This window comes from Artemia franciscana, chromosome 11 (genome assembly GCF_032884065.1).
Source record: "Artemia franciscana chromosome 11, ASM3288406v1, whole genome shotgun sequence".
In the NCBI taxonomy this organism is placed as follows: Eukaryota; Metazoa; Arthropoda; class Branchiopoda; order Anostraca; family Artemiidae; genus Artemia; species Artemia franciscana.
This window is the reverse complement of record NC_088873.1, coordinates 15,834,966-15,850,873: the sequence shown is the minus strand read 5'-3', so window position 1 is coordinate 15,850,873 and position 15,908 is coordinate 15,834,966. Positions and strand designations below refer to the sequence as shown.

General features: G+C 35.9%; 1 protein-coding gene across 5 annotated transcripts in view; it reads left to right on the top strand.

The window, feature by feature from the left end:
* Window positions 1–15,908, top strand: part of LOC136032875 (cAMP-dependent protein kinase type II regulatory subunit-like) — a 137,722-nt gene that overhangs the window by 9,546 nt on the left and 112,268 nt on the right. For 2 of the 5 annotated variants that reach the window (XM_065713296.1, XM_065713298.1), the window contains exon 2: window positions 8,481–8,710. In XM_065713296.1, the coding sequence (XP_065569368.1) occupies window positions 8,488–8,710 (223 nt within the window). In that variant the 5' untranslated portion in view covers window positions 8,481–8,487. Of the gene's footprint in view, window positions 1–2,969; window positions 3,082–4,096; window positions 4,351–8,480; window positions 8,711–15,908 lie in introns of those variants that run through there. The other 3 variants (XM_065713299.1, XM_065713295.1, XM_065713293.1) reach the window with 3 other exon arrangements.

Sequence of the window (15,908 nt, the reverse complement as noted above, 5' to 3'; positions counted from 1 at the left end):
AAAGAAACATTGGTTATGCAAATCAACACAGTATCTAGAGGGATTGCAGGGGTATTTTGAAACGGACTGGGCTGTCAAAATCGGGTAGAAGCTTTCTTAAACAAAGCACCCTGTCCGTAATTCTAAATCCGAAGGCTGAAGACATGAAGAGCATATGAATAATCTTAAACACTTTAGCGTAAAGGTATTGAGGAGAAGACGAAACCCCTTGTATAGGTAATAATTTCTGCTCGTTTTAAGTTTTAATGCTGCTCCTTACTTCTAGTTGAAAAAACTTTTTTTTACTTATTTTCTCATTGTTTTTTTATAATGCTAGAAAATCCTGCGCCCCTTCCCTCATGATAAATTCCTCCATGGAAGGATCCTCCCACATAACCCCCTCCTCCGACACCCCCTAACGCGAAAAAGTTCCCCTGAAAACGTACGCTTCCCAATAACCATTACTATGGTCAAAGTTTGTAACTTGCAGCCCCTCCCCCGGGTACTGTGGGGGATTAAATCGTCCCCAAAGACATAGTTATTAGGTTTTTCGACTATGCTGAACAAAACGGCTATCTCAAAATTTTGATCCTGTGACAAAAAGACAAAAAAGAATAAACACGCATCCGTGATCTGTCTTCTGGGAAAAAATACAAAATTCCACGTTTTTGTAGATAGGAGCTCGAAACTTCTACAGTGTGGTTCTCTGATACGCTGAATCTTCGTTAAGATTTTCTTTCGGTGTGATTTTCGTTAAGATTCTAGGACTTTTAGGGGATGTTTCCCCCTATTTTCTAAAATAAGGCAAATTTTCTCAGGCTTGTAACTTTTGATGAGTAGCCTAAGACTAAACTTGATGAAACTTGTGTATATGAAATTAGCGTAGAAATGTAATTCTTTTGATGTAACTATTGGCATCAAAATTTTTTGGTTGCTATTGAGCCGGGTCGCTCCTTACTTACAGTTTGTTACCACGAACTCTTTGATTAATAAAAAATCAACAAAAGAAGTTTTTCAAATAAAAGTAAATCAAACATTTTTGTTTTGTTTATTTTTTGTCGTTTTTTTTTTTTTAGGGTTGATCGTAACGACCCAGTGGTCCTATAAGATAAGAAAGGAGCTCTTTCGAACGGAAAACAAAAGTTCGAGAACCCTATTCTAGTTACCAAACAGATTGGAGGGCACCTGGTCCTCTCCAATGTCCATTTTCTTCCTAAGAATATCCGATCAAAATTTTAAGATATACATTTAATGCAGCATAGTTGAAAGTTAAACTCTATTTTTAGAACAAATGGCTATATCAAAACTCAAAACAACAAAGCAAATAAGCAACATTAAAATTCAAAACGAACAGAAATTATCCTGTATATGAGTGGTTTCCTCCTCCTTAATCTTGCTCTTTACGCTAAGACTGTTAGCACTTTTAAAAAAGCTTCCTATTCTAATTAAACAGCCCCTGTGTTTCAGTAACCGTTCTTTGAGAATTGGGACAAACAGTTAAACTTTAGAATAAAGAGTAAGGTATTAAGGAGGGGGCAAGCTTTCATATACGGAATAATTTCTGTTCAATTTAACTTTTAATATTCCTCCTTACATTCAGTTAAAAAAAATATTTTTATTTAATTTATTTTCGTTTTTCAAATAATTAAGATAAATTTGGCTCACCCTCCATGAAATATGCCCCCCCCCCCTCTATGAGAAAATCCTCCATGAAAATTTCATAAAACGTAAGTTATACCCCCCCCCCCCATCGTCAAATTCCCTCCAGACAGTTCCATCCTCGCTAAAAATAACAGTGATCTTTCAATATTGTCTGCATAATTTTTATTAAGCTCTTTACCCTCCAGGTTGTTCATAATTTTATTAAAATCTTCTCTTTTAATTTCATGCTCATCTAAATTGTCATTTTTATTATTAGGGTTGACACTCGGAAAGAGATGGGGCGATAATCGACTGAACAATGGTGACGCAGATAATTTTATTAAAGCGCAAAAAATAAGCAATGGCACGAACTTGAAACCTATATATTGCATTTGAAATTTTTGCCGAAATATTATTCTCGCCACTGTGGAAATGGGCATTTTCAATAGATATCACGCACCAAGTGCATGATAAAATAGGTTCTTCAGGAGCATATCATAAACACGCAAGTGATAGACTGAATTGTTTCTGAAAAGATAGTAAAATAAAACAGGGGGGGGGGCAGACAAATCCACGATTAATCGAGAAATGTTTCTTGCCAAGCATTCAGAAAAATTGCATAGCAACCGATTCACAACTCCTGCGTGTCCTCGTTCTGATGCTTTCCAAATTGTTCTTCCCTAGGGAATAGGAGTTAATTGTTATTTCGTTGCTGCTTGGGAATTTAGAAAATATAGTGGAGGCTTATCATTCTTATTTCTTTGCTAAAACTTAGACGATTGAAATTAATAACTAATAATGTGTTGAACCTGATAAAAGTGGGCTACGTTGTAGAGCCATCTTTGATGTCTGTAATTACCAGGCTGAAAAAGGACACTTCAGGGATAACTTTGTTTTCGCTACAAATAATTTTTCAGAAGGACTAATAGACAGAATTGGTGCAAGAGTACTACTCTCATAGGAGCTTTTACTTCACTTCTTAGTTGCTTCGAAGTTATTGGAGCTGCTACGACCTCTTTACGCACAGATGGTCTAGAAAAGCTAGATTCAGCTGAAGAGCCATATCAAGGATTTTCTGTATTAAAAAAAGACTTCAGGTTGAATTTCTAATAAGTGGATTATCTTACGCTGTCGCAAAATGTACGTCACGAGTTGTTTAATGGTTTGCCGCTTTGTTTGTAAGCCCTGTTTTGTTCCGAATCATCTTGTAAATAGGCTTTCCCGCCAAAGAGGGTTGCAGACATCTATTTATTCTGTAATGGAATGTCGCCTTCTTTTCAAGCAAGCTTCAGCCTGTGGTTTCAACCTGTTCTCCTACCATATGTCTCTAACTCTATGAGAGCGTCACTGGAACATTTTCAATACGACCTAGTTTTGTTTTGTCTGTTGTGAGCAAGGTATAAAAAACAAAGAATATAAATAGATGATATTCTTAAAATAATTTTCCTTCGGTGAATAATGGTAAGTCCTTTATTTTGGAAAGAATATTTTACAATGGGTTAAAAAAATATATCGTGGCATGCTATTTTGTTTGTGGGTGATTTCTCTCCCAGGGGGAAATATGAAATTGTTGCATGGGGTTAGAATCATGCCTTTCAGGAACGCATACGTTTTTAGTGGGGGGGGGGTATGTATACTAGGCAGAAAATAATGTCTTGAAATCCTTGCGTGGGCTAAAACTAGGCTAAAGGTCAGATAGGGTCTAGGCACTACCTCTCAGGAACACATATGTGTATATACAAGACAAAGGGTTCGAATAATAGTCTAAACAATGTTGTGACAAAGGTCCAATACTACGTGGTGAGAAAGTCCCTATCTCTTATCGTTGAAATAGTCTACACAACGTCGTGAGAACTAGCCTATGGTCTAGTGCAACGTCGTAGGGCATACCCTATGGTCCTAATCAATGTTGCAGTATATCTCCTATCCCTTGTCGTCGGAAGTGACCCCTTTCCCCTTGTCGTCGTACTCCCCCATGCTCCAAGCCATTGTCTTCCAGTGCCACCTATCCCTTGTCATCGGAATTAGCTACCAAAAAGGAATTGCAATGGCGGGATCTCCATAGGAAATCCAGGAAGCATTGTCCCACACTCTTCTTATAAACCATCGTAAACTCAAAAAAGTACCTTAAATCAAAGACGTTATTCCTAAGAAGTGATCATCATTTAAAATGAGAATCTTACAGGTTTGGTCAATTTTCCTTTTAGTCTTCTACGTCTGAAACAGCTTTCGTGAAAAAGTATGCGTGTTTGAAACCTAAGAAAACATGTTTCTACCAAATACTTCCCCAGTGACCTCCTATGTCTATGATGAATATGGACGGTTTATTTGTAGCAAACATTTGATATATGTATTATTTATTCTTTCGGACGTTATATTTTTTTTTTGCAGTGAGATGCTTTCACGAACAAAGGACTGAAGTAGAATTTCCTGCCATATTCAATTCGGTAGTTCCTTCTCCAAACTCGCAAAACTAGTCAAATTCCATCTGGGACAAGTTTCAGGGTTGTCAACTTGCACACTTTTTGTGTGATTTACACCTTTTTTTTTTACCTGAGAGGGGATGCGGAAGAGTGAAAATAACTCTTTTTCGGTGTCAGTTTTAATTCACTTTAGACGTCAGTTATTGGCAACTTCATCAGAAGTGCATTTAACCCAAGGAACAGGGTTGCTTACTTGCACGCTTTTCGAAAGGATTTTATCCTATTCTCTGCATAAAGATGCAAAAAGGTATGTTTCGATATTTCAAGGGTAATTTTCGCTTGAGAAAAAAAACAAATCGTCAATCTAAAAGTATTTTTCTTCATGTAGGGGGGGTGGTGGTGGTAATTTTAAACCCCTTCCTGTTGGCGCGCCTATAGAGAACATAGTAAAGAAACAAAACGATTATTAATTACAATGATAAAAATATAATAATTCTAGTGATTTCTTGTGAATAGTCTAGTGATATTTTGTGCTGATTTAGTGATTTTTTTCAAAAATCTAGTGATTTTGTTTTCACCGGGTGGCAAGCCTATCCTAGACTGCTCAACGAATTATCAGTGAGTTCGAAGTTGGACAATCATTAACAAGTGACTGCAAAACACTTATTTTAAACACTGGCATTATTCCTAAAAATATGGAAATTTGTATATAGTTTTAAACCAGGTTCGTCTAAATTCCAAGTTTATATACCCAAAGTTAACGCTGCTACTAACAGTGCGAAGAGTTGAGCCGCTGCTAATAAAATGGGAAGCGACAAAACACCTTACCACCATCCCCAAAACTTTGCTCCGTAGGGGCTCTCCTAGTATAAGGAACTTTGGGAAAAGTAGGTTGGATAGAAAAAGAATTACATTTAATCAAATTAAGCACAAGGCTCCCCAATGTTTCAGCGAGTTTCCTTTTACAGAAGTCTGGGAATTTTTAAAAAGACCTCGTGCATAAAATATATTCTGTTCCGATCTATCCGCAGCGTACTCATTACATCTTCTTTTTATTCAAAGTCCTTCTACCGTTAAATGCACACGAGAATTCCCTAGTAATACGCTGTGAAAGTCCTTTTACGAACGACAAAGATAATAGTTACCTTCTAAGGGCTAAAATCGATTACCTCTCTATCGATTCGAAAGCTCTCTCTCTTTCTTTCTCATGGATATTGCTCCACAGAAAAGACTATTTCTTACCTGGAGAAAAGATCTTTTCTTTATTGTAAGCTGTATTTTAACCCCATTATTTTTAATTGCCCCCCTATACATTTTTTTTTTTGCAAAGATGGCTCTTTTTTGGGCGTAATCAAAAGAAGCAAGGATTATATCTAGCTGAAATGATGTGACAGCTGCTGTTACATTTTCAAAGGGAACCAAAAATCGTAACAAATTAGATCCAATTTTTCTAAGAAAAACTTTTTTTGAAAAGAAGATACCCAGCAATACAATTCGATGTCACTCCGTCGATATAATTGTATATCGGTATTCAGGAAAAATGATTAAACTTCCTGAATAAAGGGGTCTGGACATAGCTGCAGTATCTGTGATTCTCCTGATGGGGGCCTATACCGTGTTTTGTACAGATGCAGCAAAATTTTTTTAATCCTGGGACAACTTTTTGACTGGGTAGAGATGATTAACTTCTATAGGACTTAGCGTCGATTTCTCATAGCAACATTAAAGCGTCTGGAAACTTCATAAGACAATTACAGTCCTTTACAAGTTAACTCTGTATATGTCTTGGACTAATATATGCGGTGTAGCTTGGCTATTATTATATTATATATATTATATTATTATATTATATTATTATTATATATTATTATATCTATATTATATACAATATTATATTATTACAGTATATATTATTACACACTACAATACAATATTATATTGTTATACAATATATATTATTATATATTATATACAATATCATTGTATATTATTATATATCTATTATTATATTATATTATTTTTGCACTACAATAACATAATATATAACGAAATAATAATAATTACTATTATCAGGGCATCGGGTAAGAATTCATTATTGTTATGGTGGTGGCATTACGTTACGAGTATTCTTTCAAGTGATATGGTATTTTTTATTATTAATGTAATGCCGTCAATAGTTTAATGCAATTTTATATGCAAGTTAAATTGCTACTATTATGAGCGAAAAATTAATACCGTTCTATCTTTGGTATGGTATTTATTGTCTGGGGAATAAACTGAATTATAAGCCGCTTGTATGTCGTGTTTTCTTTTTATTCCTTTTTTATGGAGGCTCTATTAATTTTATAGATACCCGACTTACGATCTACTTGAATGAGAAAGAAAAATAAGCAAAAAAAGAAGTGGATTGCACAAATGAAGATCCATGGAAATACGATTTGAAGATCCTGAATTAGAAAGAATTTAATACGATGAGGAGTTTTACCTAGCTTTTGACCCGTCAGCGCCTTAAGGTCTTTTGACTATAAAATTTTGCTAACACCGGAATTTAGGTGAATTTAATTTGAGCCAATCAGATTTTTCATGGAATTAGATGAAAAACACATGAAAAATTGTAATTGGCTTAAATTAGCGCTAGCTAATCTTTATGGTATTAAAATAGCATTGTGAATGGGGGAATAAGAATGATAAATATGGGTGGTGTACATACCTCAAAATGACTTCTTATTTTTGTAAATTAATTTACGGGGATTTCATTCAACATGACAACTGACAGCTGGATAATTTTTTTTTTTTTTTTTTAATTCCGGACTTATAAAGTTAAGTTGCTTGAAGTTTTCCGCTATACATATACCATTATTTATTTATTTTTGTCGCTTAAGGTTTTAAGTAGAAATTAAAGAGTGATTTATGGAACAATCCGTGGAAAAAGTATAATTGGGGCTATATATTTGCATATTAGGGGATGCTAGGGGCCAGAGACGGTTTTAGGGGAGGCAGAGGGGATACTTGCCCCAGGTGCAGAAATTTTATTGGCGCAAAATTTCAAATAAATAATCTAGTGGTTGTAATTATTTTGTAATTTTTGAAATTTTACTTTTATTAAAATAAAATAGAGGGTGTTTTTCGCAAAATTTTGTCGATAGATGAAAATTTTATTAAAGGTTGGCCTGAAATTTTTAGGGGACGGGGGAGGGGGCGCTGGTTAAGATTTTGTCCCGAACACAAGAGAGGCCAAGACCGCCACTGTTGAGTTTGAAGTGAAGAGAAGCGTTTTTAGAAGTGATAAACAAATAAACAAGTTTTTTTCAAACTGAAAGCAAGGAGCGACAATAAAACTTAAAGCGAACAGAAATTATTCCATATATGAAAGAGACTGTCCCCTCCTGAACGCCACGCTCTTTACACTAAACTGTTTTTTTATTTATTTTAAAAAGTGGAGTTGTGAGAAAGCCAAACTTTAGCTTAAAGAACGAGACTTTGAGGAAGTAACAGCCCCTTTCATATGTTGAATAATTTCTTTTCGTTTTAATTTTTAATGTCGCTCCTTACTTTCAGTTAAAAAAACTTTTTTTTTACCTAATTTCTGAACGTTCAATTTTTCAGTCACTTAAAAAGGGCACTAGAACTTTTAATTTTCGTTTGAATGAGCCGTTTTGCGATATCCTAAGACCACTGGGTCGATGCGATCACCCCTGGGAAAAAACAAATAAACACGCATTCGTGATCTTTCTTTTGGCAAAAAACACAAAATTCGACATTTTTACAAATAGGAGCTTGAAACTTCTACATTAGGGTTCTCTGATACGCTGAATCTGATGGTGTAATTTTCAATAAGATTCTTTGACTTTTATGGGATATTTCCCTCTTTTTCGAAAATAAGGTGAATATTCTCAGGCTCGTAACTTTTAATGGGTAAGACTAAACTTGATGAAACTTGTATATTTGAAATCGGTATGAAAGTTCGATTCTTTTAATGTCTTTTGGTCTCAAAATTCCATTTTTAAGAGATTCGGTTAATATTGAGCTGGGTCGCTCCTTACTTACAGTTTGTTACCATGAACGGTTTGATCGGCAATAAGTAAGTATCTTAGGATATAAGATCACTTAAATGGCTCCTAAAAGCTCTTCACTTTAATTTCAATGCCATCTCTTCCCCCGAATATGCAAATATGTAGCGTATGTAATATATCTCCTCTGGATTTTGCCATACAATCATTCTTGTGTTTCAACTTAATGCTCGTAAATTGAAATAACTTGATCCACAAGTAAATAGTGGTATAGAAATAACGAAAAAGATCCAAGTAGGCTAGTGTACCTTTTACTCCCTAACCCTTTGCTTCGAAGCTTGCTTCGTCTGATTACATCCCAATTTAACCCTTCTTTTCTAAAAACGTACTTGCTCCTTTTATGAGATTGTTTTCTTCTTCTTTTCAGAGTCAAAATGACTCAAAACCAGAAATATGACATACCATCAGACTTACAGGAGCTACTTGTAGAATTTACAGTGAGCTGTTTACTTGAAAAGCCATCAAATCTTGTTGACTATGCTGCAGACTATTTCACTCGGTTAAGAGATCAGCAGTCAAGCAGAAGATTGAGTCGCAGAGCCATGTCTGATTCCGATGATTCTATGCTGACTGATGAAAGTGATGAGCCAATGCCAGGTATAGCATTTTTTTCTTTTTTTGCAAGATCGATATGGATTATTGCTTAACGTTATTAAGTTAACCCAAAACTGTTTTTCTTACGGGATAGAAAAGCAGATGTTGAAACTTAAAGCGAACACAGTTTATTGCAGTATTTAAGACATATCTACAATTCTTGCTCAAATAAACTGATTCATCATATTTTCCGATATTTATAGAATTACAAATACTACTGGCTCACTGGAAACACAAAAATAAAAAACCTCTCCCCCCCCCAAAAAAAAAGAAAACAGAACTTTATCTTAGAAGCAGAAAACTGTATAAGTAGCCTGTAGAAAATATAAGACTAATTTATAAGACTCGCAATGTTTTTCACCGGCCATGATAATGATAACTTCTAGTATACAATTAAAATTCTCGAAAAAAAATAAAAAGTAAGCTCAGTTATCAGCAAAGCGATAAAGCAAGAAGTTTTATAAGCATTGAAAATGTCACAACTCAGTTTCTTTGAGCCAATGAAAAAATTCGGTCGGTTTTAAGTTTCAACTTTACTCTTTATTTCTATCAAAAACTATGTTTTTGTTATCAATTTCCGCTCTTTTTTATTTTTGTTTTATGCACACACAATAAACCTTGATAAAAGATCGTTCTCAAACTTAGGCGATGAAACTAAAGAAGCTTAAGAGATTTTTTGTTAAATATTTTTTTAAAAATAAGTTTTGCTTCCTAAGTCCCTTACACTAGGGTCTACTCTTAAACTCGGTTAGTATAACCATGATTGTCCATTTTTGAATTACTCCTTGATCTTCGTTCAAGTAGTCGTAGCATGCTGTTTTTTTTTTCGCTGAGTTGAAGGCCATTCTCGCAACAGTGTTGAAGAAAGGTTTGCTTGACTTCATTGCTGTATTGGGGTTGTACTTCTGATATTTCTGTGATATTTCTCAGAAGCTGGGAATCGTTATGCATATATTTGAATCTCTCTTCAGATTCTAAGAGAACGTAGTTTATGTACAGGAGGAATGCTAGCTTTATGCCTTTTTGGTGTGCCACATGTCAGCTCAGCCCACTCGGAATCAACGTCATTCCAGAAGAGGGGTGTACGCACTCTGTGACTTTGCAGAAAGTCAATGACATAAAGCCGAAAATGCTTTTATCTGTAAGTTTAGGTCTCTTGTAAGTTAGGTCTTGCTGCTGAACATCGGCAAGTCAAGTCAAAAGCTTTGGGTTAGGCAACTATGTCTAATTCCCTAACCATTCAGTAATAAAGTGGTAAAGGTGATCTAAGTAGGCTCATGCTTAGCGCTACGCTACGTGCAAAAACGTATATTTTAACCAAAAACTTCCGTTTAGCGTAATGAACTCCTATTATGGAACTGAACTTTTTAATATTTATCATTCCCGAATCATCCTCAAATGAAAATTTTTCTCACTAGACAGTTGTTTCTTTGAAACACATTCTTAAACTTTAAGTTAGTTTGGGCTGTGGTTCACCCTTTACTAGGTTTCAGCTAATGGAGCAACCATGATTTTGAACTAGCTACTGCTCCTTTTTGCTATATGCTATTCGCAGACACACCAAACTGAGTTGAGGCTCAGTCTGCAAAGGCCCATCTCCTCCATATTCTTCACACTAAATTTTGATCTATTTGATATTACTTGCTTCAAGGCTGTACCCAGGACCTTTTCGGGTGGGGGGAGTAACGTTTTTAAAAAAAATTGTTTATATGCATTTTTGTTATGTTTTTGAAATTCAGTACTTTTTTTTTTGGGGGGGGGGGGTGCAGGTTTGGGTTCGAACCCTAATCCCCCTCTGGATATGGCCTTGACTTGTGCTGTTGTTGTTCGGAGTATGATGGTTCAACCAATAGGTCATATGTGTTCGTATCACTTGATTTATCTGTGTCTTCTGTAATCACTAGCTTACTTTGGTGACACTTCAGTCAATATTTACTGAACTAGATTATGTATCACTTAACTTGCTATTGGTAGGGGATTATTTTCCTGCAGCAACTGCCTGTGTGGAAAAACAGGAATCAAAATAGTGCGCCTTTGCTTGGCCATACAGCAGTTAAAGTACATATGGAACACAGTTATAATAAATAATTAATTTTCACATTATAACCTGTCACATATTTCCAGATATAGAAAGTTAATCAGATAAAATAAGGGTAATAAAAACAAATGAGATAATAGTTAGGTGTTATTATTTCATTAGCCTAATATTAAATAATACAGAGTCATACACCACTTATCTTACTATTTGTAGGGGTTATTCAGCCGTAACAACTGCCAGAATTTATAAACAGGAACCAAAATGATGCAATTCACTTTATCAAACAGCAACTGTAATGCTTATACAACTCAATTATAATAAACTAGCTGTTGGGGTGGCGCTTCGCGCCCCCCCCAAGCCCCCCCGCGCGCGTAAGTCGTTACGCGCCATATTAGTTACGCGCCATTGTAGTTGTGTCCCTGTGTCCCACCTGTGAATATAGATATATTTATATATGTGTTTCAAACTACGTAAAAATTGCGAATATACAACATTCTTGGCTTTCCCATTGTCTGTCCATATACAAAGCCGTATGTACTAATAATGACATCATATGCAAACGCTCTTTTTACAAACAAACAAACATGCATACACACAACTCGTTTTTATATAGATAGATAGATAGATAGATAGATACAATACAAATTAACTACGTAAAACTTGTGAATATACAACAGCCTTCGCTGTCCCATTGTCTGTGCGTATAAATAGATTGTCAGGTTTACCGACCCTCAAAGATGCAACATACAATTGTACATTGGTAAAGCAATCTGTATTAAGATCTATACCGCATTTTTCTAGTGATTGCCCTTGAGCTTTGTTGATGGTGGTTGCAAATGCTAATCGAATTGGGAATTGCAATCTTTTAAATTGAAAAAGCAGATCCGTTGGAATCATGGGAATGCGAGGAATAAGAACAGCCTCACCCTCATAAGGCCCTGTCAAGATTGTGGCCTCTATTAGGTTTTCCATTGTTTTTTTTTTTTACGGCAAGTCGCGTGCCATTGCAAAGCTTTGGTGGGTTGATATTTCTTAAAAGTATTATTGGTACGCCTATTTTTAGTTGTAGCACGTGTGGTGGAAACCCTGAAGGATCTATGGAATTTAAAAATTCAGATGGATAATTAACCGCTTCATTTGGTTCCAAAATACAAATTAACTGCGTAAAACTTGCGAATATGCAACATTCTTCGCTGTCCAATTGTCGCTGCATATAAATAGATTGTCAGGTTTACCGACCCTCGAACATGCAACGTACAATTGTCCATGGGAAAAACAATCAGTATTAAGATCTATACCACATTTTTCTAATGATTGACCTTGAGCTTTGTTAATGGTGATTGCAAATGCTAATCGAATTGGGAATTGCAATCTTTTAAATTGAAAAGGCAGATCCGTTGGAATCATGGGAATGCGAGGAATAAGAACAGCCTCACCCTCAAAAGGCCCTGTCAAGATTGTGGCCTCTATTAGGTTTTCCATAGTTTTTTTTTACGGCAAGTCGAGTGCCATTGCAAAGCTTTGGTGGGTTTATATTTCTTAAAAGTATTAAAACAATATTGTTGATTTCGTGGACGTCTATATTTTTGGGTGCGAGAATCGCTCTTTCACTTAGCCATTTATTATTTTTATAATTTTTTAGAATATTCGGAAATACTTTTTCAATCAATTCATTTTTGGACGTAACTAAATTACAGAAATCAGCAGGTAGTTGTATACGTCCTGAAATTGAGTCTACTGGGAGCTTTCCGTTTCCCATTGCCAGCAATTGATCTGAAAATGTTTGACCAGAGTCATCGTTTTGCAATCGGACACGCATATTTGTAGTTAATTTTAATGTTTTTACGTGTGCCCATAAATTAGAATTTTTCAGGCAAGCATTCATTTCGTCTGCAGGAGTTGATTTAGGTACTATAGGTAATGTTTGCCTGAAATCTCCCGCAAGCAATATTAATGTGCTGCCAAAGGGTTTCGACTTCCCTCGCAAATCTTTCAAGCATTGATCCAGAGCCTCGAGCGATTTTTTGTGTGCCATTGTGCACTCATCCCAAATAATAAGTTTGCATTGCTGCAATACTTTACCCATCCCAGATGATTTGGAAATATTGCACGTGGGAGTTTCTGTAGAATGCAAGTTCAGAGGCAATTTCAAAGCGGAATGAGCAATTCTTCCACCAGGCAGCAATGTTGCGGCTATTCCGGACGACGCAATTGCCAACGCTATATCATTTTTTATCGAATTGATGCCAGAATCAGTTTTATCACAAACGTTTTACCAGTACCTCCTGGCGCATCCAAAAAGAAAATTTCTCCAACGTTGTTATCGACACAATGCATTATCGTATCATAAATGTCTTTTTGTTCCGACGTTAACTTGGAAATGTTATTTTGTACATACGACAATAGATCACTCGTACTGTAACTTAGTTCACGATCCAATTCTACACATGTCGAAACAGCAGCGATACGGTTAGGTGAAGGCATTCCCAAATCCTGAAGAGGTTTGTTTGCCATACGTACGCACAAATCTTCTATAACAACTAAAGTGTAGTTATAAATTTCTGATGTAAAATCAAAAGTCATATCTGACGTCTCTAACTGTTTTCGATGGAGTATATCTTCGAACATGACGTCAGTCAACACAGAAACATGACGTCACCTGATCCACAGACAGACAACTTATTTTTATATATATAGATAACTAGCTGTTGGGGTGGCTTTTCGCGCCACCCCAACACCTAGTTGGTGGGGCGCTTCGCGCCCCCCCAAGCCCCCCCGCGCGCGTAAGTCGTTACGCGCCATATTAGTTATGCGCCATTGTAGTTGTGTCCCTGTGTCCCACCTGTGAATATAGATAGATTTATATATGTGTTTCAAACTACGTAAAAATTGCGAATAAACAACATTCTTGGCTTTCCCATTGTCTGTGCATATACAAAGCCGTATGTACTAATAATGACGTCATATGCAAACGCTCTTTTTACAAACAAACAAACATGCATCCACACAACTCGTTTTTATATAGATAGATAGATAGATAGATACAATACAAATTAACTGCGTAAAACTTGCGAATATACAACATTCTTCGCTGTCCAATTGTCGCTGCATATAAATACATTGTCAGGTTTACCGACCCTCGAACATGCAACGTACAATTGTCCATGGGAAAAACAATCAGTATTAAGATCTATACCACATTTTTCTAATGATTGACCTTGAGCTTTGTTAATGGTGATTGCAAATACTAATCGAATTGGGAATTGCAATCTTTTAAATTGAAAAAGCAGATCCGTTGGAATCATGGGAATGCGAGGAATAAGAACAGCCTCACCCTCATAAGGCCCTGTCAAGATTGTGGCCTCTATTAGGTTTTCCATTGTTTTTTTTACGGCAAGTCGCGTGCCATTGCAAAGCTTTGGTGGGTTGATATTTCTTAAAAGTATTATTGGTACGCCTATTTTTAGTTGTAGCACGTGTGGTGGAAACCCTGAAGGATCTATGGAATTTAAAAATTCACATGGATAATTAACCGCTTCATTTGGTTCCAAAACTGTGTCGACTGACTTGTAAAGGACTGCCTGGTCTCGAATCTTGGTCAAAACAATATTGTTGATTTCGTGGACGTCTATATTTTTGGGTGCGAGAATCGCTCTTTCACTTAGCCATTTATTATTTTTATAATTTTTTAGAATATTCGGAAATACTTTTTCAATCAATTCATTTTTGGACGTCACTAAATTACAGAAATCAGCAGGTAGTTGTATACGTCCTGAAATTGAGTCTACTGTTTGACCAGAGTCATCGTTTTGCAATCGGACACGCATATTTGTAGTTAATTTTAATATTTTTACGTGTGCCCATAAATTAGAATTTTTTAGGCAAGCATTCATTTCGTCTGCAGGAGTTAAACTACGTAAAAATTGCGAATATACAACATTCTTGGCTTTCCCATTGTCTCTGCATATACAAAGCCGTATGTACTAATAATGACATCATATGCAAACGCTCTTTTTACAAACAAACAAACATGCATACACACAACTCGTTTTTATATAGATAGATAGATAGATAGATACAATACAAATTAACTGCGTAAAACTTGCGAATATACAACATTCTTTGCTGTCCAATTGTCGCTGCATATAAATAGATTGTCAGGTTTACCGACCCTCGAACATGCAACGTACAATTGTCCATGGGAAAAACAATCAGTATTAAGATCTATACCACATTTTTCTAATGATTGACCTTGAGCTTTGTTAATGGTGATTGCAAATGCTAATCGAATTGGGAATTGCAATCTTTTAAATTGAAAAGGCAGATCTGTTGGAATCATGGGAATGCGAGGAATAAGAACAGCCTCACCCTCAAAAGGCCCTGTCAAGATTGTGGCCTCTATTAGGTTTTCCATTGTTTTTTTTTACGGCAAGTCGAGTGCCATTGCAAAGCTTTGGTGGGTTTATATTTCTTAAAAGTATTATTGGTACGCCTAATTTTAGTTGTAGCACGTGTGGTGGAAACCCTGAAAGATCTATGGAATTTAAAAATTGAGATGGATAATTAACCGCTTCATTTGTTTCCAAAACTGTGTCGACTGACTTGTAAAGGACTGCCTGGTCTCGAATCTTGGTCAAAACAATATTGTTGATTTCGTGGACGTCTATAGTTTTGGGTGCGAGAATCGCTCTTTCACTTAGCCATTTATTATTTTTATAATTTTTTAGAATATTCGGAAATACTTTTTCAATCAATTCATTTTTGGACGTCACTAAATTACAGAAATCAGCAGGTAGTTGTATACGTCCTGAAATTGAGTCTACTGGGAGCTTTCCGTTTCCAATTGTCAGCAATTGATCTGAAAATGTTTGACCAGAGTCATCGTTTTGCAATCGGACACGCATATTTGTAGTTAATTTTAATATTTTTACGTGTGCCCATAAATTAGAATTTTTCAGGCAAGCATTCATTCGTCTTCAATGGCTCTGGTGGTGCAGCCAATAGAGGAAGTTTAACTTTTCCTGAGGCGCAACACATTCCCATTGTTTCACCATTGAATTTCAAGGCCTTGCAATAGGGACAAATTTTAGACATTGTCCCGATTTGAACACATCTACTCAAGCTATAATCATCGACTGGGTTGTACCTGAATGCCAGGCGATA